This window comes from Wolffia australiana, chromosome 18 (assembly GCF_029677425.1).
Source record: "Wolffia australiana isolate 7733 chromosome 18, ASM2967742v1".
Lineage (NCBI taxonomy): Eukaryota > Viridiplantae > Streptophyta > Magnoliopsida > Alismatales > Araceae > Wolffia > Wolffia australiana.
The window spans coordinates 5,790,956-5,815,525 of record NC_135852.1 but is presented as its reverse complement, the minus strand read 5'-3'; the positions used below and the strand labels follow the sequence as shown (position 1 = coordinate 5,815,525).

Below are 24,570 nucleotides of genomic sequence, written 5' to 3'. Positions count from 1 at the left end.
ACACATTAAAGCATTGTGTTAAAAATACCCTTAAAGCTTAATCTTCACATTCCTTCAGTGAACTTAAGAAAAACATGGTTGTGTGATTGGCTTGGCGGCCACATAATATCCACGATCCTCACTTAGAGCCATTTAATCCATCATCCTTATCATATATGTCATATAGTGATATTTTTTCAAGATAGTTCAATCTCCATCTCGAGTATCATTTGAATATGAATAATTAGATCTAGGGTTTGATATTCTTGATCTATTCATGGTTTCTAGTAAGGGCCTAAACATTATCTAAACCTGGTCTCAAACTGGTCATAATCTAGTCATGTTGACTTGTAAAAATATGGCATTGAAAAAGAAGAGAAAAAATAATAAATAAAAGAAGAAACAAAAAGAAGGGAAGAAAAGAAAGTAATAATAAAAGATAAAGAAGAATAAAAAGATAAATTAATAAAAAAAGATGAAATGAAGGTGAAAAAAAGAAGAACAAAAGAAGATGAGGGTGGTGATGGAAATATATGTGGCCAACAAGCCAATCACACATTCAACCTCTCGTTCCATGTTCATTAATAGAACATATTCATTATAATACACGTGTGATGCTTATAATGAAGTCCATGAATACATGATCTGACTTAGTGAATTACGATGATATCGTAATGTGGAGATCATTAGTCATTATGCATGTGTTCTAAATCATCGTATTCAAAGGATACTCAAGAAGGACATAAAAGTATCCACATAGAATAACACTATCTATCCTTATTTATATGATGAGTATGGCCGGTCCCATAGCCATTAGTGTGGAGAGACTAAGGATAGATAATGGGTGATCTTTAGTGGAAAGAGTTCACTGAATTAATCCGTACAAATCTCTGAATGGTATTATACCAAATTGTCAATCAGGTTGATTCATGTCAAGATTGTGTAAGTGGTGCTTAGACCTGAAACACCAAAGAAGTCTTGTGGATAGACAGTTGTACTTTGACTATGGCCAACGAGTCTCTAATCATGGGATTCTAAACGATCTTAGTTCGAGTGCATCAAAGAAGTTCATGAAGACAATTGAGTGGTCAAGATGGGATCGTCCATCCTTGGTAAAAGAGGTGATAGCTCAAGGAAGACGATGCGATGAAGTCCTAGGCCAAGGTAGTGAAATATCAGGAGAAGAGCTCTATGATGATTTCCAAATGCATCTGTACTAGCTCGGATGACCGATTATGGTTTGATATTTAACCATACCCTAAGTCGTCCAAGGAGCGTCAAGTGGATGAGGGACTATACATACACGATAGCATATGACGAACATGTTCCATGAGTGAGTCGGTACACACTCCTTTATATCTTCTAGAGCAAACCCTAAGTTGTCCTAGGAGCGTCAAGTGGATGATGGATTATACATACACAGTAACCAATGATAAACAGGTTCCATGAGTGAGTCGGTACACACTCATTTATATCTTCTAGAGCACAAGGTGTAGCTTGGCACCCCACGTGTTGGAGACTCGACCTATCGATTGGGTTAAATCGATCTGACATTAATTACTCTATATTATGATATATTTATTTAATTTATAAGGCCAATAAAGGTTATCAGGCCCCTAGAATCATTAACTAGACTGATACAGGGGCCTAGAAGGTCACCCACAAATGGTCTTTTGGACGTCGGAAGATATACTTAAGTTTTGGGGGTTTTATAAAAAATACCCACTTAGTATAAATAGGGGAAGGCCCTAAACAAAATTCACCCTAGAAAATATTGTTTAGGGGCTTTTCTTCTTCTTCTCCATTCCCCCCACACCCCCTCTCCACTCCCGATGTGATCGGGACGGTGTAACGACGGTGACGGGGATTGGATGGGGCTCATCAATGAGAAGAAGGAGATCCAATGTGCCGATGACCCCGTAGATATTACTAGAGGCTTCAGACTTGAGCAGCTCCACTCGTCTTTCTCTGGGACCAAATAAATCACAGATGCGACCTGTGCACATGTTCTTCATTTAATGACTTTATCAACGTCATTTTGTTCTGTTACATGTCGTCTGCTACGTGGAATCCTCGTCTTCATCCAGATCTAGTCTGCTAGGACCCAATAGTGTGAACCCTTGATCCATGAACTTTCATTTTTAACTATTTAATTTTCTTTATCAGCACCAATCTTTATCTAAGGTTCCACTTACTCATAATGGGTGCCATACCCTTTGGAGTGTCGACCAAGTTCTAAAATTGGTTGAGGTGAGTGGGCCAAATTTTTGAATCCATATGTTCTTACATATTTCAAAAGTTATAAAGCCTTTCATATGTTAGATATCATGATTAGCTCAAATCATCATGTCCAACATTATGATAAAGTTATCTTATCCTCTCTACCAATCATGTGAACTGATTTGTTATATTTATGAACTAGTTCTGGACTCATTCCTCATTCAATAATGTTATGTTATTTTTGGAACTTGAATTCCTTCCAAGACTACTTTTGCTCCCCCTATCGTCTCATAGAAGATGTCTTCCAGGAAGACAGTCATTTACCAAAAAACAACATTTTTGTTCTATAGGACGATAAAAGTAGTATCCAAATTTTCTAATCAAGATATCCATAAGATGCATACCTCATACTCCGTGACTCTTATCTTATGTGGGTTTAGCCTCCCCTTGCAGGTTAGACTTCCCCTTCTTAAACTTGGGCTTCATTGTCTTTTCAAAACTCTTGTGTAATAAAATTTGCATATATAATAAGTAAAAGAGCTCAGCATACATGCAATTTGAATGAGTGCATGTACTCATGGGTTCGCTAGAAGTCTTAAGTTGCTCATCCTAGATTCCACTATGAACAATAAGTTGTGACTCCAACTCTTTGATGAAGAATTCATCTGAGATCTAGTAGAATGATTTAGTTGATATAGGATGACATTATCCTTCATGAACCATGTGAATTCCATGCCCAATCTTTCTTACACTTAATCTCATCAAAAAGTTTAAATACTCTTTCAGCTATGTTGAAGAGTACATCATGATGTACCAACTCTAAAAGGTCATTGCCATGCTCTCTAGTTCACAAGTTTGGAGACACATGTACTTTACCTATAAGGTATGATCAGTTGATACCATACAAATCAAAATAAATGCAATAAACATGTTTCCTATGCATCTTAAGTTTTATGCCTTTTGCCAATGATATGTATGCCCTTAAATCTGAGCCTTCTTCAACTTACTCAGATCTATCTTGTCGAGGTTCTATGTGTAGTTCTTCTTATAGTGACCTCTCACACCACATTCTGCATTTATCCTTTTATGATAGTGTTATCCTAAGTGCTTTGTACCCATATCATTCTCAAGGAGATGGAACACCTTTTCATTGGTCATACCAAATAAGGTGTCTCGAGATGTTTTCCTTTGAAAGGTCTGCCCTTAAAATTCTTAACCAAGTTAAGTATGAGTTATGAAGGAATTCAATGACGAGGTCAACAATTAATTGAAGGGAGAACTTTCGAGTAGATCTCACCTCCTTGTCACTTCAATCATCTTCATCATATCCTCATATACATACAAGACCCCTCTACCATGTGAGCCATGAATGTATTCTTTAGATTGTTAATCCACAAGTCATATTGTACTCATCAAACGACTCTAGTATAGTATTTCATAGCCCTTGGTTTTATGTATTCATGCTACCTAAATAGTCAATATCTTAATCAGAGTGCCCAACATAGAACCATGTAATAGCAAAATCTTCACTTCAAACTCTTTTCTTGTATCCCATCAAACATAGCTCATGTCAACTTAATATGAGGATCATTTTTAAGGACATTAGCTAATTTTCAAGTTATTGAGCATAGCATTAGTTATCTTGTCAATTATTTGCCTTAAAAATGCAATGTGGTGGACTACTCGATGACACCCCGATCATAATACATATTATTGAGCACCATCTCATGGGACTTGCAACCAACTGTAATCAATAATTCCAGTTTGGTCCCAACATTCATGCGGTCAGAACTATACCCCCATCAACTACAGAGTTTGGCTTGAACAATACCTTCTTTACTTAGCCAAAATAGATTTGTGTGTAATCCTAGAGTACACTGACAAACTCAAAATTAGGGATAAAGATCATGTTGTTGAAAATTTGAGTTTAATCAATAAAATTTATACTCATAAATAATTTAATTAGCTAGTGATGAGTAAGAGTCATCTCCATATGGAACGTATATTAGGGAAAGTATGATCTCAATTAGTTGAAGCGAAGATGAATTATGTATACGTTAGTGAATGTGTGATGAGAATGAACGATAAGATGATAGATGGCTAATTCGGGTTTACTGATTAGGGATTAAGATGGACGAGAATGAGAAGCATGATGGGATCATGATGATAGCATGGTAGGTGGTAGACACGGTGAATGATGTGGTATTGAGATGGGATTATGAGTGGATTAAGGAGAAAGGAATGTTAGCTTAAATGAGAAAAATAGAGGTAGGTGACGAGATCATCATGGTGTAAGAGGGGACATGAAATGGGTGAGAGTGGATGATAAGGGATGATGACAGAGTGGATGAAGGATGGGAATGGATGAAGGTGATAGATTGTGAAGATGATTAAGCTAACTAAATGTGTTGGAGATGATTCAATGTAAGGCCAAAGGCTAACTTTAGATCCCTATATTTTGTTGGGATCACAATAAGAGTTTTGTTTCATCTTGGCATTAATTGCAATGATTGAGATTCTTCCTTGTCATCCACGATCAACGGCTCTCGTCGCACCACGTGTCACCCTGGATAAAAAAAACAAAAATGAGAATAATAACATAGTATTTAAATATACTATGTATTCTTCAGTTAGCAGCTGACGTGGTGCCACATCAGCACATGCCACATCAGTCATTCCCCCTATTTAATCTAATGAAAAAGCTCCAAATAAGCACCATGTGGACATGTGTATGCCACATGGACAGGTGGTGCCATGTGGCACGACAGCTCAGCGGCATTGGAATGTTTGACCATTCCAAGGTGAATGAAAAGAGAAAAGTATCATTTTTTTCATTGTAGTTGCCTCAGCCCTCTCAAGCGTTTATTGAGAAAAAAAGGACGCCTTTTCTGATGGGTTCACATCGCCCTACACAAGAAAAGACAAAAAAGGTGATTTAGTTATCTATTAAGCGCCACTATGGTATCGCGATAGCGATGCCATAACTCTTTTATATGAATGATTAGCTGGTGTCAGTGATTAACTGAGTTAATTATTGGCTGTCTCCAATCATTATCTCTAGCTATCATGTGTCGCCATTCGGCAAATTGAACAGCGACATGTGTCATGATTTTGCAGAACCAAGGGAAGGGTACAGTTCATGATTGTGCTGGCACTTGCACTTGAGGACTTCATCCTCACCTCAGCTTGATATATCTTTTTTTTTAACTCCATTATTTAATATCTTCACTCGTAAACTCGCCCCCGCTCGCTCGTCTTCATCTTAATCTGAACGCTCGTCTTCATCTTCATCTTCACGCTCGTCGCGCCTTTATTTCTTTTTTTTTCTTTTTTTTTTATTTCTTTCGTTCCCGCTCCGTCGCGTCTTCATCTTCACGCTCGTATTCATCCTCATATATTCACCGCTTCCGCGCCTCAATCATCGTTGATTCATTCCTCCGCTCCTAAGCGCGTCGCGCCGTCGAACGTTGATTCATACGAGCGTGAAGATGAAGATTCAAACGTGACTGACGGAGTGCGAAGTAAGCGGATAAAATAACGGGTTTCGTGAGCAAGGTGGGCGCGCCTAAGCAAGCATCTAAGTTTGCCAGGAACCTATAACCGGGGGATCAAACCTGGAACAATCAACTTACAATACCTTGATAAATAAGAAGCCTCCGAAGAAGCTCTTTCATCATCAGCATCTGCTTCATAAGAAGGAAAGCCTCGCTGGCTAAGTTGTAGGCCCCACAGATCAAGAGTGATTCCTCACCTATCCGGGGAACGCTCGAGTATAGATTCCCTATGCTCATGTGAATGGCCGGGGCCGGCCGGCCCGTAGATCTAAAAGTCAAAGTTATTTCAGAACCTGACCGGTCCACGAACAAAACAAAGTCAAAGTAGTAAGATTAGTCATTCTTTGAAAGGGGCCACCTTAAGTTATTACATTCTTCTTCTTCGCTCCATCGCGTCTTCATCTTAATCTTCACGCTCGTCGCTTCGCTCGCTCTGCGATTCTGACTTTTTCCACTTCGCATATTGGCTTTATATTATCTACGGCGTCAACCATCAGTTTGATGACATCGCGTTCAGTTCGAGCTAGGCGATGAAAATTTTTATATAAAATAGCGCGAACTTTCGTTCTTTTACCTTCATGCGAAAGTTTACCAATTTCTTGATCAATTGTTTGTGCTCTCACTCGCGCCGTCGGAACCTTCATCGTTGATTCATCGTTTTTTTATGTGAAAAAAAACATAACCTTTCATTCTTCTTCATCTTCGACTTCCGCTCACTCGCGCTTAAGCCCCCGCTCTCACGCCTCAGAACCTTAATAATTTAGCTCTTGAAAGTTATCCTTCGGATAACTTGTCTTCGTAACCTTTGGTTTGGTATTGTTATCCGAAGGATAAGCTCGGCAGAGGAGTAGAAGCGCTGGTCCCCTCCAGTCTGCGTGCGTGTGCCTGCTGTTACCTACCGTAGGACCTCCGTCCCCGAAGCGAAGAAAGAGGTTTTTCTTTTAATCAGAACAAAGGTTATCTTCAGATAAAGTTATCCTCTCCTGGCCCAGTAGTTCCGCAACTACTACCGTGGGCTTACATATATTCTAAAATTAATATTTAATAAATAAAGGTCCAAAAAATATATACTTTTGTTGACTTAGAAAAATCATATTCTTTCAAAATTAATGTCTACAAATTCCAGAAAAATCATATTCTAACCTAGAAAATTATGTTCATTTAGAATCAGCTTTCAAAAAAATCTATAAAAATACATAAAATTCATAATATCATTATAAAAATGAATTTGATCATTTTAAGCTTGATATCATGCATATATAATTAATTTAATTTAAATAAACATGCAAATATTTGTCATATTAATCTATAAAAAATGCAGGTTATCATATAACCCCCACCAAACTACACAATTCCTCTACCTTGAACTTGTAAGTGAGCCTAGAGTCGACTCCACCAACCCGACTTTAACAGATTTGAATCCTTGGACTATAAAAAAGAAGGACCATACGTTAGGTCATGGCTCTCACAGTACAGTTCAGAGTTTAATTAGAGGGATTTTGATTTGGCTTCTATCATCGTGAGAAGCACTATGTAATACTTCATATCACATGTTTCTTCATCTAAGGTACACAAATGATGCCTATGTCTCCTGTGTGGTGCACGGATATGAATTTATCTTAACTATCAATCATTGTCAAAAGTCTAAGCCCAATATATCTCTACATTAGACAATCATATCCTAGGGATCCTAGTTTATGTCCATCAAGATTTTTCTAGGTTCTTATTCCATCAAATGCAATTTATAATCAAATGAATATGCAATATCAAATCATATTTACTCACATTAAAACATTACTACACGAAAAACATGACAATCATAAAAAAAATCAAGAAACATCCGTTTAAACCACTTAAAATGGTTATAGGAATTTTATTGAATTTAATAATTTAACTCTTAAAAATTCCAAAAACATATACCTTCCCTAAGTTAATGAATTTTAATGGCATCAAATAAAGTCAATTTTAATTTATTTTATTCAAAAAATAAATTTCCTTATTTTTCTGGAATTAGTTTCCATTAAATAATTTAAATTTTGAATTCTTGATCTCAAATAAAGCAAATATATATTTCCAAATTATATTTAGGATTTATTTCACATTAAATAATTTAATTTTAAAATTACTTATTTCTAGAAATCAATAATAAAGATTTCCTGATTTTCCCGGCTACACCACTTAGGGCATGGGGCTCATGTTGCATTGCCAACCTAGCAGCTTGCAAAGGTGGGGCCTGCCATCCAGGCAGCCCACCTTGGTGGCACCTGCCATGCGGGTGAGTCACCTAGGTGGCACTTGCCACACATGCAAGTTATCGAGGTTGCACTTACCGCATGGGCAAGTACCCTATTTGTCCACACATGCAAGTTGCCCCCCATGTGGAACACTTTCTTAGGTGGCATTTGCCACATGGGATAATTGCCTTTTTTGCACCCGCTACATTGGCACTACTAAAAAAGTCTCTTTTGAAACTCTAGATAACTTAGAACGGGAGTGAGGTATTAAGAAAGCGAATTAACAAAAATAAGCGAAAGCATCCTTTTGCACTTCCTTTTTGGTTGATCCAAATGTCATTTTTCGTCCAAATCAAGTCAAAACCTTTCTTGTAACAACTGTTGGGTTCCATGGCATTGTTTTGGATGAAAACTAATAATGATGGGACCGTAATGACATCAACATAATCACTAATGAATCATACAGGCACAAATTACATTTGTGATTTCTATTGGTGCCACTTAGCTTCTTTGGCCCACTGATGTTGAACAGCTCCCTTCATGATAAAAGGGCCCTCTTTCAAGCTCTAGGAAACTTTGAATGGAACTGGGGGGATTTTGGACGGGAAGTAACAAAAATAGTGTAAAAATTTGATTTTGCACTTCCTTTTGGATGATCTGGATGTCATTTTTCATCCAAATCAAGGCAGAACCTAGCTCTTTCCGATGTTTTGATCTAGATGAAAACATATAATGATTCACAATGAAATACTTGAATTGGAATCAAAACAGCCTCAATAAAACCAATAATCAAATCACGTGAGCATTAAACGTGTTTGTGGTTGCTTGGATCCTCGAGTAAGTCTTGATGAGCTGTTCATGTGCGCATTCTCTAGACTCATCCGTGTGGTCCATGGGACATCACCCTCCTCCTTCAGCACGATGAGCTCTATTCACGCTTTGTCACTCTCGTTAGGTCTTCCCAATCGCATTGGGAATGGAGAAGAGCTAAGGGGAGAGGAGAGAAAAGGAAAGAACCATGAACAATTCTGACATTGGTGAATTTTATTTAAAGCCTTTCCCTATTTTTACCAATTGGTTATGTTTCATAAAAACCCCAAACTTTAAGTGTATCTTCTGATGTCTAAAAGATCATTAGAGTGTGACCCTCTTGGCCCTTGTATTAGTGTAGTTAAAATCTCTAGATGCCAAACTACCTTTATTGGCCTTCCAAATTAATGAAATATATCATCATCTAGATTATTTAATACCATATCAATTCTACCCAATAGGTTGAGTCTCTAGTGCGTGGGATGCCGTGTTACACATCTCATGCTCTAGAAGATACAAAGGCGTGCATATCGAGTCATTCATGGAACCTATGGTTATTGTGTACATACAATCCCTCATGCCCTTAAGGATCTTAGGATGACTTCGGGTATGGTCAACTATCAAACCTTTATCATTGATCCAAGTTAGTATTCATGCATTCTGAAATCATTAGGAACTCTTCTCCAATATTTAAATGCCTTGACAAAGGACTTCATCGCATCGCCAACCTTGTGTTGTATCTTCCTATACCATGAGTGGATGATCCCATCCCATATGTCTGCTAAAGAGCACCCACTATCTATCCTAAGTGTCTACACAATAATGGCTACAGGATCGGCCATATTCATCATATGAATGAGATAAGATAGTGATATTCCATTAATATACTTTGATGTCCTTCTCGAGTATATTTTGAACAGCAATATTTAGAACAGAAGCTAGAAAACTAGTTATCTCTGTATTACAAATTCATCACAAGTCACTCAACCTGGTCATCTATTTAAGGACTTCATTATAAGCATCACAAGTGCATATAATGAATACATTCTATTAATGAACATGTAACAAGATATGGAATGTGTGATTGGCTTGTTGACCACATATATTTCCATCAAAGTATTCTTTAAATTTGGAAAAAGTAGGTTAAATAATATTAAAAAGTTTCTCTTCTTAGTACAACTATTTCAAATTAATTTTAGTCATTTTATTTCATTAAATTAGTTTCAATTCTTAAATTAAATATAAAATGGTATAAATATAAATTAAACTACAAGAAGTTTATTCAATACTTTCTCCATGTGTACTTGAGTCTTTCTCTCTGTATGCTTATAGGGGACATTAAAATATTGTTGAATAAACCAGAAGCTTGAAACTAAATTTGTTACCCTAATTTCTGGTTCATCTGTGGGACTAGAAGCCAGTCATTCATTCAGCTTGATGACTTGTGCAAAGATACCTAGCATTCAATCTAACTCCACACAAGGTGACTCCATCATTATTAATTTTCATTCTAAAGGTTCATTTTAATTATATTTTTCTTGAATCATTTTGAACTATAGATTATGGTGTAACCCTTGAATGAGTTTGATCTTATACGTGGATTCTTAATCATCAACTCTTTCAAGTTTGTATAAAACGTAATTGGCACAACATTTAGAATGAGTGAAAATGCAGCAAGCTTTAATTAAATTTTCATTAGAAAAAATGTTAGGTATTTTGATTTAATATTTTTAAAAAATGTTCTGAAAATTTCAAAAAATTAGACCACAAAGAATAATTTGAATTAATATGCATTGAATATTTGTTTTTATTAAGCTACAACTTTCTTCTTTTAATATCAATGCATGTTACTCTTCATCTTCAAAATAAAATATAGTGCGTTACTAAAATTGAGAAAACTCTAACTAACATTGGACAAAATGTGGCTTTTGTATTATGTTCATTGACTTTTTATTTTGTCCTAAAAAATGTATCATTTTCGTCAATCTAACAAATGATCTTTAAATAGTTGAAAATTCTCCAAACTATAATATACATGAGTTTGGGATATTAAATCTTCACCTATTAAGGATCCACCACTCATGGAAGGGGATAACAGATTATTTTCACCTGTTAGTTCCGTCATGATTATTTAAGGTCGATAAATTTATTAATGAATTATAATAACTGGTGCTATAACCTGTTTGGTATGATTGATGGTTTATATCATTGTACGCACTATAACGGTTTCATGCATATATTTTATGATTTTAAAGGTTATGTCATGTCTTAAATTTTGAATTATGATGCATATGTCAATGTGTTTGATTAATAATCATGTTTAATGCATTAATTCAGATACTATAAATTTTTTCTGAATTTTTCATGATTCAGACATATAAATCAAATATCTTCATTTTCATTGTGTTATTTCCCTTTATTTGTAAGAAATGTCTAGAAAAAAAATAAGACAAATCCAGAAGAAAACTGATTATGAAGTAGCCACGGTCAATGGTCTTTAGCGCCATGGCAGCCACAGCCACTAAGGCCATGCCAGGTAACACCAAGAAACAATCATGTAGTCTCTCATTGCTGAAGGTGTCAAGGCAGCTGCAGACGTGACACAACCTCACTCTAGTGTACAGCCGTTGCAGGCCATATGGCCAAGGCAACAAAAATATTTCATTAGATGCATGGGTCACATGTGCATCAGGGAAAGTTGTACTTCAAATTGAGTTTTATTTTCCTTAGATTTAATATAGGTTTCCATTTTAGAAAATTCCCATATGGGAGTGACCTTTTGGAAATCTCATTGGACGTGTGGAGGAGTCTTGGGTAGTAGAGGAGATGCCGGTGAGTAGGGAACTGATAAACAGGCTTCAAACCAACCAATCCAAAGCTTGTCTCAAAGCAGGTTTTTCTTTAAAATGTTACATTGTATTCTTGTCCTTTAATCTTCTCATAGAATCTCATTACACTATAAATTGAGATAAAATGGCAGACCCGATGCGACTGACAGATAAGCCAACGTTAATAGCTGGTCTAATTCCGCGAGAAAAGAGCTCTATTTCCAAACAGATTTGTCCACCTGTTATGGAGATCACATTGGTGGATATAGGCCCAAATGCCTATATCTCCACAAATGTGATCTATTATCACTCTCATTTAGGTATTTCTCCAAACGCCTAGTGTGATGCCTTCATTTCCTTTCATTTGTGCTTTGTGCTTTGTTTTCTTTCTGTCCTGATAAATAGTGCTCTCTCTAACTAGCGAAATATCTTCTACAAATCCATATCTACATAGGTCTTCATACATTTTATTTTCTACAGTTTTATAATAATAATATAATCCCTTTAATTTGTTGTCTTAATATCTCTTCTAAATCTTTAATTAATCATACTCCTAAATGATAATCCATGAGGAGACGGACTTGCTCTCTGCTATATGTCATTAAGTGAGATTAAAATTTTATAAATATTATTTCATAGGAGAGAACTAATCACAATGACAACTTAAGACTAATTTTGCTTCATCACATGGAAACATTGCTGCCATAATAATGTGATTGTATCCTCATCACGATGCTGTTGTGATGCCATTGTATTGCCATTAGAGAAATGGGGTACCCAAGACACGATTACGGAACATCCCAATAAATTAAAAAAATTAGTGCTCTGATCTATATATTCTAAAGCTACAATTGAAAAAATATAGAATATAAATAGTGGTTAGCTTCCCCTTTTATTGAAGGAAATTATACAAACTAATGAATATACGCTCCTTCTTAGGTGATCATTATACTTTCATACAGCAACGTTGTAAATCTGAAGTTAGCGTACAACTGGGAGATCAAATGATTGTGACATAGACTCCAAATATCTCAGGTTTTAAATTATGTCAAGCCTTTAGACACCTTGGCATAAGTACATTAGAAGTGATAAAAGTGTTGTAAAAAGCTAGGATGACACGGAGAACACGTCATATCTAACAATCCATGTTGATTATTGGAGACTACAAAACCTTGACTAATAATTATATCTAATATATGTTGACCACTCATTTTCATGATAAATTAAGAGTCCAAATGCAATGTTGAGGTTTAAACTTCATGACTTTGAGTTCATGTTGAATTGGCCTTCTCTTGAAAAGAAATTTGCTAAACTTCCATGAATTTATTATTTCAAAATCATAATTCAGTTATTTCTTCAAAATCATTTTCTTATTTCTACTGATTATAAATTTAACCTGTTAATTTTAACAATTTGATGTAAGGCTCACGTTGCTCGAGATAAGAACCCTTCAGAAGGTTGTCTTTTAAATAATAAGGGAGAGAATGAAGGTTGAATAAAGCCATGGTATATCCTCTTGTTGTTTTTGGTGTATAGCCCTCACTGTCGTATGATACTTCGTCTCAACAAATCATATCTTGGGAGCTAGAAATATATTTCAGCGACGATAGGGGTGCAATGTTCAAGCACACGCCTTACCAGAAGGAAATTGTCATTACAGAAAGATTCATCCTTCAGAAGAGTGAACTGAAGCTTGATAAGAAATTATTAAATGCTATTAGCATGACCGAGTGAACCACATGGTATTTTAATGAACGGCAGAAATCGACAGTTTCTACTATTGAAGAGTCGGCAACTTATAACCCAACAGGCAACCCACTCAACAACTTGTGCTGACCAATGGGATTTAATCTGAACAGTAGCTGGTAATTAAATAACACGTAGAAGTATATGGCTACTATTCGCAGATCTTGTTTGTGATCTACTCCGGAATATCTCTCTCTATCTCTTTCTTTCTATGTCTCTCTCTTTATCTTTCTCTCTCTGTCTCCCTCTCTATGTCTCTTTCTCTCTCTTTATCTCTCTGTCTGTCTCCCTCTTTCTCTCAGTCTCCTCTATCTCCTGTCTCTCTCTTTCTCTCTGTGTCCTGCTCTCAGTCTTTGTCTCTGTCTCCCTCTCTCTCTTTCTCTCTCTGTCCCCCCTCTCTATCTTCCTCGTTCTCTCTCTGTCTCTCTCCCTATCCCTCACTCTCTCTCTTTTTCTCGTTCTCTCTCTGTCTCTCTCACTCTCCCTCTCCCTCACTCTCTCTCTTTTTCTCGTTCTCTCTCTGTCTCTCTCCCTCTCCCTCTCCCTCTCTCTCTCTTTCCCTCATTCTCTCTCTGTCTCTCTCCCTCTCCCTCTCCCTCTCTCTCTCTCTCTTCCTCGTTCTCTCTCTGTCTCTCTCCCTCTCTCTTTCTCTCTCTTCCTCGTTCTGTGTCTGTCTCTCTCCATCTCCCTCTCTCTCTCTTTCTCATTCTCTGTCTCTCTCCCTCTCCCTCTCCCTCTCTCTCTCTCTCTTCCTCGTTCTCTCTCTGTCTCTCTCCCTCTCCCTCTCCCTCTCTCTTTCTCTCTCTTCCTCGTTCTCTGTCTGTCTCTCTCCCTCTCCCTCTCTCTCTCTTTCTCATTCTCTGTCTCTCTCCCTCTCTTCTCTCTCTTTCTCATTCTCTCTCTGTCTCTCTCCCTCTCCCTCTCCCTCTCGCTCTCTCTCTTTCTCGTTCTGTCTCTGTCTCTCTCCCTCTCTTCTCTCTCTCTCATTCTCTCTCTGTCTATCTCCCTCTCCCTCTCCCTCTCGCTCTCTCTCTTTCTCGTTCTGTCTCTGTCTCTCTCCCTCTCTTCTCTCTCTCTCATTCTCTCTCTGTCTATCTCCCTCTCCTTCTCCCTCTCTCTCTCTCTTTCTCGTTCTGTCTCTGTCTCTCTCCCTCTCTTCTCTCTCTTTCTCGTTCTGTCTCTGTCTCTCTCCCTCTCCCTCTCTCTTTCTCGTTCTCTCTTTCTTGTTCTCTCTTTATCTCGCTCCCTCTCTCTCTCTCTCTCTCTCTCTCTCTCTCTCTCTCTCTCTCCTTCTGGATCTTCTTGATCTCGTGTGGATCCTTGAAGCCACAAATGGTTACTCCCAACCAACGTTCAGCGGGGAATTCCCCGCTGAAAGCGAAGGATCAGTGCTGTTGTCTGGGAGCACCCATTAATCCCAGCCTGCAGATTTCTTCCAACGGCGGAGCGTCCCAGACCGCGGCCCTCCGCTGCAAATCACGTAACCCCATCAGACAACCCCCCTCATCGAGTGACGTCGCTCGCCGCCTTATCGCCGCGGCCTCTCCGCCTGCCACACCGTCGAAGATTTCACCCCACCCGCTTTCCCATTCTCCAGAGCCGTCGCAAAGGTCCAAACTCCCGTTCCTCCCTTCCGTCCAGCCCCAACCCACGTCCAAACTGTTCATCACCTCCTCAACGCACGGTTCCGCACACGCCGCGGTACATGGCCTGCACTTCGCGCCGCTCAAGGGCCCGCGGCTCGCAATGGACGCCACGGGAACGCCGTACTTGGCAGGACGGAATTCGTATTGGCGCACGCTCAGCACGCAGAAGGGAAGGCGGCGTTCAATGGCTCGAACGCTGGCTAAGTCCAGCTGAGCCTTGAATGCCGTCTCTGAGTTTATGCCCTTGTAGCCAGCTCCATCGAGTGCGCGAATGAGAGATAGCCGAGAGAGTGCCACCGTGGATGTCCGCTTGTCGCCAACGCCGAAGCGATCGTTCAGGCCGCCGAAGCGGGTGTTACGAAAAGGACACGAGAGTTGCGATGAAGGTAGACGGAAGCGAATTCGAACAGAGACAAAGAGGATCTTCACAAACACAAAATAACTTCTACTAATCTCAAAAGAAGTTGATACAAAGATAGAGAAGACACACAAGATGATAGAGAAAGAAAGAAATGACTTCAATGTGTAAAGGGCCTCCTTGTCCGTGATTTATAGGCCTCCAAAATGAGGAAATCGTAACCTCCATCATCCGTAACTGCCCCGTTTGTTAGGGACAGCTGTATGAACGTGGACAGATCGTAACTGCCTGCTTTAGAAGCTTTCCACGTTTGAAAAGGGTAACTGCTTTCTTGAAAGAATAGAAAGTAACTATTTGGGAAGTAACCGCTCTAATGTAGGGGTCAAAATATTCAACATATCTCCCCCTTGATCAAAACATTGGAGCGACTCAGCGTCGAACATGAGAGAGCCCGATCAGTTGCTGACAGAGAAGAAATTTGTCTTGAGGCAGAGGCTTGGTCATCATGTCAGCTGGGTTCTCATGAGTGCTAATCTTCTTAATACATAAAACTCCCCCGATCAATATATCACGAACAAAATGATAACGCACATCAATATGCTTGGTGCGTTCATGGAACATTTGATCCTTGGAGAGATAGATAGCACTCTGACTATCACAAAATAGACTGATTGGCTGCATGCCAATAGTCAACTCACTGAAGAAACCCTTCAGCCAAATACCTTCTTTAACTGCTTCGGTAATTGCCATGTACTCAGCTTCAGTAGTCGATAGAGCTGTTGTCGGTTGAAGCGATGCTTTCCATGATATGGCTGTGCCACCATGGGTAAACAGATAACCAGTGAGAGACCTCCTTCTATCAAGGTCTCCAGCAAAATCTGAATCAACATAACCAATAATTTCACCGGTTGATTTCCCAAAATGAAGACATGTATCGGCGGTTCCTTGCAGAAAACGAAATATCCACTGGACGCCCTTCCAGTGTTCTTTTCCAGGATTAGCCATGTAACGACTCACCAAACTCACAGCTTGCGAAATATCAGGTCGAGTGCAAATCATGGCATACATGAGAGAACCCACTGCAGATGAATATGGGATTTTAGACATATACTTAATATCCTCCTCGGAGTTTGGAGAGAGCGAGGCAGAAAGCTTGAAATGACCAGCAAGAGGCGTTTTCACTGGTTTTGCTTTCTCCATGTTGAACCGAGAGAGAATCTTTCTGATATACCCTTCTTGACTCAAGGATATAGTTCCTGCAGATCGGTCTCTTCTAATTTCCATTCCCAGAATTTTAGTTGCTGCTCCCAAATCTTTCATTTCAAATTCTTCATTCAATTGGTGCTTAATAGCTTGAATATCTCGAATGTCTTTTGCTGCCATCAAAATGTCATCGACGTATAAAAGAAGATAAATGAAAGATTCACCAGATTTCTTGAAATATACGCAGCAATCATATTGGCTTCGATTAAAGCCCAAAGTGGAGATAAAAGAATTAAACCTCTTATACCACTGTCGAGGAGATTGTTTAAGGCCGTAGAGAGGTCTCTTCAACTTGCATACCAAACTCTCTTGCTCCATATCAACAAAACCTTCCGGTTGGAGCATATAAATCTCCTCTTCAAGTTCCCCGTGAAGAAAGGCTGTTTTAACATCCATCTGTTCCAGCTCATAATTCTTATGAGCAGTCAGCCCAAGAATAGCACGAATGGAAGAGTGCTTAACAACGGGAGAAAATATATCGGTATAGTCAACTCCTGGAATTTGACTAAAACCTTTTGCAACTAAACGGGCTTTATACCTGGGTTCTTCGATGCCGGGAATGCCTTCTTTATGCTTGTAGACCCATTTGCACCGAATTGGCTTCTTGTTCTTTGGAAGCTCAACTAAATCCCAAGTACAATTCTTCCGTAGTGATTCCATTTCCTCTTGCATAGCGGATACCCATCGATCAGCAAAATTGGACTTTATGGCTTCTTCATAAGAGGATGGATCATCAGAATTATCAACTTCTTCAGCAACAGCCAGTGCATATGCAACACAATCGGCATGTGCATATCTCAATGGAGGTTGTATCTCCCTCCGAGGTCTATCCCTTGCAATGGTATAGCTTTGCTGGCCTGTTTGAGTAGGAGATAAAACATTAGTAGGAGAAACTTGTTCTACCTCAGCAGATGGCATAGATGATGAATTTGGTGATTCAATGTTGACTGTTGAATCCACCAAGGGCGACGGAGGAGTAGCAGCTTCTTGCTTTGGAGAAGAAGGCTTCATAATTGCAGATTCATCAAAGACAACATCTCTGCTATAAATTATCTTTCGGTCTTCAGGCTGATATAATTTATATCCTTTAACTCCAGATTTAAAACCAAGAAAGATACATTTGACTGATCGAGGCTCCAGTTTACCCGTATTAACTCGAGCATAGGCAGGGCAACCAAAAATTCTAAGAAGAGAATAATCACAAGGAGAACCTGTCCAGACTTCCTGAGCGGTTCTCTTTCCAATGGCAAGAGATGGCGATCTATTAATCAAATAGACAGCCATATTCGCAGCTTCGGCCCAAAACTGCTTTGGTAGAGACGCATTAGATAACAGACAACGAACTTTCTCCAGAATTATTCGATTCATTCGCTCTGCTACACCATTCTGCTGTGGTGTATGTCGGACTGTGAGATGTCGTAGAATGCCCTCGGATTTGCAGAAATCCTGAAATAACTTTGAGCAGAATTCCATCCCATTATCAGTTCGAAGAACTTTAACAGACCGACTAGTTTGCTTCTCCACCATAATTTTCCATTCTTTAAAGCACTCAAATGCCTCAGATTTATTCTTCAAGAAATAAGCCCATACCTTTCTAGAATGATCATCAATAAATGTCAACATATATGAAGCTCCTCCATGGGATGGGGTACTTGACGGTCCCCAAATATCTGAATGAACATAATCAAGAGGTCCAGTAGTTTTATGTTGGCCCACTGGAAAACTAAAACGAACATGTTTTCCAAACAAACAATGTTCACAAAATTCTAGGTTGCTAGAATTCATACCGTCAAGTAGTCCTCTTTTACATAATTCTTCCATTCCTTGCTCACTCATATGACCAAGACGCATATGCCATAACTTTGAAATATCCTCAGAGGATTGTGTTGATTTCACAACAACAGCACCACCAATAACTGAATTTCCTTCAAGGAAATACATATTTGCTGCTCCTCGATGGCCCTTTATAATGACTAATGAGCCTTTGCTCACTTTGAGTACACCATTTTCTCCAGCAAATCGGTACCCCTGAGATTCCAGCAAACTAAGAGAGATAAGATTTCTCTTTAGGTCAGGGACATACCTAACATTGCTTAGAGTACGAATTTTGCCGTCAAACATCTTGAATGAAACATTCCCGATTCCTTTAACATTGCAAGGTGAGTCATTTCCCATTAGAACAACTCCGCTGGCCATGGATGAAAAAGAACTAAATTCTTCACGATTATAACAAACATGAAAACTACAAGCAGAATCCAAAATCCATTCTCTCAATGATTTTGATTCAGAATCAACGATAGCAAGAATCTCCCCCGAATCATGATGGTGAGTAACATTTGCTTCGGGTTGATTCGACATAGATGGCTGATCTGAAACAGATGCTTCTCTTTTCATCTTGTTCTGAAGCTTGTAGCATTCGCTCTTGATATGACCAGGTTTCTTGCAATAGTTACAAGTCTTGTCAGGATGACGAGACTGAGAACGGCTTCTGGAAGTATTCTTCTTTTTCTTCTCAGTATTACGTCCTCGAACAGCAAGGGCCTCACCTTGAGATGGCGTGGCCGCTTCAGAAAATTTGCTCATGCTTTCCTTAGATGAAAGGTCTTCATAGATGGTCTCCAAAGATAAACCCTTAGAACCATAAAATAAAATATCTCGAAAGCCCGAAAAGGATGGTGGCAGCGACATAAGAAGTAACGAGCAAAGATCCTCTTCAACAAGAGTGTTTGCATCAAGCGCATCCAATTCTGCCATAATATCCTTAAAATTGGCTAAATGAGATTCCAGAGAAGTACCTTCCATCATCATAATCCAAACAATCGTTGTTTGGCGAGATTCCGCCGGGTGACGGTTTTAGCCATGCAAATTTCTTCGAGTCGTGACCATAACTTGTGGGCTTCAGTCTCCTTCTGAACATCCCGCAATATATCATTAGACAGATGCAACTGGATCTGAGTAAGGGCCTTACGATTGATCCGTTTCTTCTTGTCCTCATCCCAAGAATCGGGCATGGGGTCAATCAAAGCATCTTCTAGATCAAGTTGAGTCAAAATACCTCTCATCTTGATTTGCCAAATTGAAAAATTTGTCTTCCTATCAAGCAATGGAAGTTCCACCTTTGTCGACGCCATGAGAACCTTCTGCAACGTGGCTCTGATACCACTTTGTTACGAAAAGAACACGAGAGTTGCGATGAAGGTAGACAGAAGCGAATTCGAACAGAGACAAAGAGGATCTTCACAAACACAAAATAACTTCCACTAATCTCAAAAGAAGTTGATACAAAGATAGAGAAGACACACAAGATGATAGAGAAAGAAAGAAATGACTTCAATGTGTAAAGGGCCTCCTTGTCCGTGATTTATAGGCCTCCAAAATGAGGAAATCGTAACCTCCATCATCCGTAACTGCCCCGTTTGTTAGGGACAGCTGTATGAACGTGGACAGATCGTAACTGCCTGCTTTAGAAGCTTTCCACGTTTGAAAAGGGTAACTGCTTTCTTGAAAGAATAGAAAATAACTATTTGGGAAGTAACCGCTCTAATGTAGGGGTCAAAATATTCAACAGCGGGAGCCCTCGGGGACAACGTAAGCTCCGGTGGACAAACTTTCAACGTCGAGCGGCGCCGACCAGAACGTGTCTACTCTCGTCCGGACGATCCAGTCGTAGGAGAAGTTTCGCTGCAACTCTCGCGCCTTGATCATGGCGAGGCATCCCTCGACCAGATTGAAGTACTGGAGAAGCCCCTGCGAGAAGCAGGTAAGGGATGCCTTTAGGTTAAGCCCAAGAGTTTCGTTCGTTTTACCTTTCGAGTTCAGGACGACGGCTAGGCGGAAGTTCACCTGGATTCCGTTGGGGGAGCCGTTGGTGAAGAGCACTCGGATCCTCGACTCGTTCTCTGGGATGATCTCTGGAATGAAGATACAAACGGCAGCGATACGCGGCGCCGCCGCGAGGACGGAAAACTTGAAGGCATCTCCATCAAGTGGGCTATGGAGGAATAGCTCGGCATAGGGATGTTCCAAGAGAATGTTCTTGACGATCGAAGGCCCGTAGAGCTCGAAGTGACGTGCTGCACCGACGAGGCAGACGGCGATCCGAGTATGGTGCAACTCCTAATTGTGTGAGGGTGTATTGACGGAGAAAGCCCAGCGAGATATAGGAAGAAGAATGAGGAGGAAGAGAAGAGTGAGGAGGATAAAGAGAAGCAGAAGAGTGACCAGTGACCCTCTTGTGAGCAGACCGCAAGAACTGAAGATGCGTTGCGCCTGGTTTGAGTTGATCATCTTTGTGACCGTCATCTTCTCGGCCTTCCTAAGTTGTCTTTCTGTTCGTTGCTGTTAGTGAGATAGGCCCTATATGACTAATGGGCCCTGTTCTATTAGCCCATTAGCCCTTACTCACATTCTCTCTCCAAGGGTACAAATACCCTTTCTCGTAACCAAGTATGATCATCCTTCTCCATCTCCTTCCTCCTAACCTAACCTAGGTTAGGATTTCACATGGTATCAGAGCACAGCTCTTGATCTCCTTTCATCCTGCCCTGCACTGTCGCTCACCCGCATACTCACCAGCCAGCCAGCGGATCCTCCCCCTCCCCCTCTTTGCTTCTTCTTCCACCGCAGCCGCAGGCACAGTCTCCCACCGCCGGCCGCAGCCCGCAGACCGCAGGCGCAGCCCGCACGCCGCAGGCGTAGCCCGCGACCACCGGCCGAAGCCCGCAGACCGCAGGCGCAGCCCGCGACCGCCGCAGCCAGCAGCCGCGCGGCGCAACCCGCACGCTGCAGCGCCGCCGACCGCCGGCCGCAGCCGCCGACCGCAGGCGCAGCCCGCGACGCCGCAGCGCAGCCCGCGACCGCCGCCGCTAGCAGCCGCCGGCGCAGCTCGCGACGCCGCCCGCGACCGCAGGCCACCGCTCGCAGCCGCAGCCGCAGCCCGCGCGCCGTAGCCTGCCCCCCGCAGCTCGCAGGCCGCAGCCGCAGCCTGCAGCCCGCAGTCCGTCGCCGTAGCCAGCAGTCGTAGGCTGCCAGCCGTCGCCACAGTCCCCGTCGGCCGCCAGCCCACCATGTCTACTGTCGACTCTGGGCCCTCTCCACATGAGAATCTCTGGTGCAGCCCCTTGTCTTCACCGCGGCTGACTTCGGGCGAGACCTATCCTCTCCGAAGATTGGTCTTCCTCTCCCGCGTGCTCCCGACTATTGTCAGTTGAGCGCTCCGCAATTGCTGGCCTGGATGAAATTTGTGGAGTCCACGCTGAAGGGTCGTCTTCTCCACAAGCACTTGATCTGCCCGCCCCTGCCGCTAACTGACCCGCACTATGGTGCATTCGACGCCGAGCAGCACTTCGTCCACTCCTGGCTGCTGAACCACACGCTCTCTCCCTCGGTCTATGACAAGTTTCTTCACTTGACTACTTCGAAGGAGATGTGGGATCATGTCCACAAATATTGGGGCCACGATGCCGATCACTGGCGGATCTTCTCGCTAGTGGAGCGCGCTGGTGCCCTACGCCAAGGGACGATGTCCATCATGGACTATAGCTTGGCCCACACTGCACTCTGGCAGGAGGTCGACTACTACATGCCCGTTGGTGATCCGCACGGCATTGATCGCAGCCACGCTCTTCGCCTTCGAGTCATGTCATTCCTTGACCGCCTCAACCCGGAGTATGCTGAGGTTCGTCGCAGGACTCTGCACACCAAGGGCACTCTCCCGGAGTTTGACACAGTGGCCAAGGAGTTGATCGAGATGGAGAGCAACCTTCGCCGCGATCGCTCTGAGGTGGTCCCCCCGGCCGACTCTACCGCCTTGATCTCCCGCTCGGGGGATCCCTTTGGGTTGTTGCCGCGCCCCTCGGAGCCGCCTAAATCTCTTGCCCCGGACCAGGCTTCCGACACGTGGGACAAGCTAGTATGCACCTACTGCGGCAAGCGTCGTCACACGGCGAAGAGGTGCAGAAAAAAGCAGCTTGATCTTCAAGCTGCTAAGGATGCAAAAGCTCATGTCGTTGCCGTCTCCCCCGCCCCCGCAGCTCCTCTAACCGGCAGCTCGGCAGTCTCCATGGAGCAGTTACAAGTCGATCTTGCCCGTTTGTCTGCATAGTTGACTGCCTTGTAGACCCAGCCTATGGCCTCCTTCGGGACATTCGGTGCGCCCCTTGCCTCTTCTTCTGATCAGTGGTACTGTGGACATACGGCTCTCACCGCCCCTCTCGTGTCGGATACCACTTGGGTGCTTGATACGGGGGCCACGGAACACATGACCCCGTTCAATCACCGTTTCGTATCCTACGAGCGGCATAGTGGGACTCGGGCTGTCCTCACTACCGGTGGTGGACGTCTCCGAGTGGCTGGCATCGGGACTATCCATGTGGACGGTCTCGGTCTCATCCACAATGTCCTCCATGTTCCGTCTCTCCGTGCTTTGCTTATGTCACCGCACCGCCTTGTCGATGCGGTTCAGTGCTCCTTCCACATCCAACCTGACGGGATCTTCTTGTCTAACAAGGTGCGGAGGACTACACCGATTAGGCGGGACCGGGGGTTGCTGTTGTTCGAGGATGGGAGCCGATCGTGCTTTATGGTGCAGCGCAGTCTACACACCGCTGCTGAGTCTCGCCGCGACCGTCTCCAACTTGCTCACCAGCGCCTCGGGCACCCACCGTTCTCTACTTTATAGCATCTTTTTTCGTCTTTATGTATGGGCTTGGACCTTAAGACTGTTGTTTGTGCGGCATGCTAGTTAGCCAAACATAGACGTTCGTCTTTTGCTCCATCAACTTCCCATACAACGGTCCCGCTATATCGGATCCACAATGATGTCTGGGGGCCGGCTCCGCAGTCCAGCTTGAAGGGGCACCGCTGGTTTCTGATCTTCGTCGACGAGGCCACACGCTACACGTGGACGTACTTGCTTCCAGCCAAATCGGCTGTAGCGGCCACGATTCAGCAGTTTTGTGCGACGGTTCAGACCCAATTTGGCCGTCCCATTCAGCGGTTTCGCTTGGACAATGCTCGTGACTACGTCAACCACGAGTTGACATCCTACTTTGCCGCTCGGGGCATTCTCCATGAGACGTCGTGCGTTGCCACCCCGGAGCAAAATGGCATGGCAGAACGTCGTATTGGCTATGTGACGTCTACTGCCCGCACCTTGCTGTTGAATTACTCGGTTTCGTGGACATATTGGGGAGAAGCCGTCTTGACGGCGACTCATCTCATCAGCCGCCTGCCCTCTCAGCCTCTTTAGTTCAGCAGTCCGATCAATCGGATGTCCACTGCATTTCCTGCCATGACGCTGCGTACCAACCTCCTTCCCCGTGTCTTCGGGTGCACGACACGGCCCCTACCTTGACGAAGCTTGACGCTCGGGCCCTCAAGTGCATCTTCGTCGGCTACTCCTCTCTCCAAAAGGGTACAAATGTTTTCACCCTTCTACTAGGCGATTTCTTATTTCTGTGAACGTCACCTTTGCCGAATTCCAACCCTTCTTTGGCTCCTCCTCTTCTTCCGGCCTTCCGCCGGGAGAGGCCGCGTCGTCTCCCTTTTTGGACCCCTTCCCTAGTGTCGCGCCCACGGCACCCCCTCCCCCGCCCGCGGACTTCACCCGAGTTCCTCCTCCACCTCCGCATGACTCCTCTCCTGTGGTGGCCTCCGACTCATGTCCGACCACGGAGTTCCCACCTCCGGTGTCCTCTCCTCCGACCCATGTCGATTCCTCTCCTTTGCTTTCACCTTCCTCCGAGTCATCCGCCCCTGCTGTGACATCCTCTCCCACTTCCATCGCTTCCGCTCTCACCTCTCTTGGCCCTCCATCTCCGTCGGCTCCCCCTGGCACTGACGATGACCCCATCGGTTGGCCGATTGCCCTTCGCAAAGGGGTTCGCCAGTGCACTCGCAACCCTCTATATCCCCTTTCTCACTACCTTTCCT

The 24,570-nt window shown here is 42.4% G+C and overlaps 1 protein-coding gene across 1 annotated transcript; it reads right to left on the bottom strand.

The window, feature by feature from the left end:
* Window positions 1–14,756: 14,756 nt before the first annotated feature.
* LOC144714808 (uncharacterized) lies at window positions 14,757–20,940 on the bottom strand. The gene is made up of 4 exons (XM_078589603.1): window positions 20,860–20,940; window positions 20,482–20,754; window positions 20,211–20,385; window positions 14,757–15,370 (listed from the first exon to the last, which is right to left on the bottom strand). The coding sequence occupies exons 1-4, from the start codon at window positions 20,938–20,940 to the stop codon at window positions 14,757–14,759; spliced, it is 1,143 nt and encodes a 380-aa protein (XP_078445729.1).
* Between the last annotated feature and the right edge of the window lie 3,630 nt (window positions 20,941–24,570).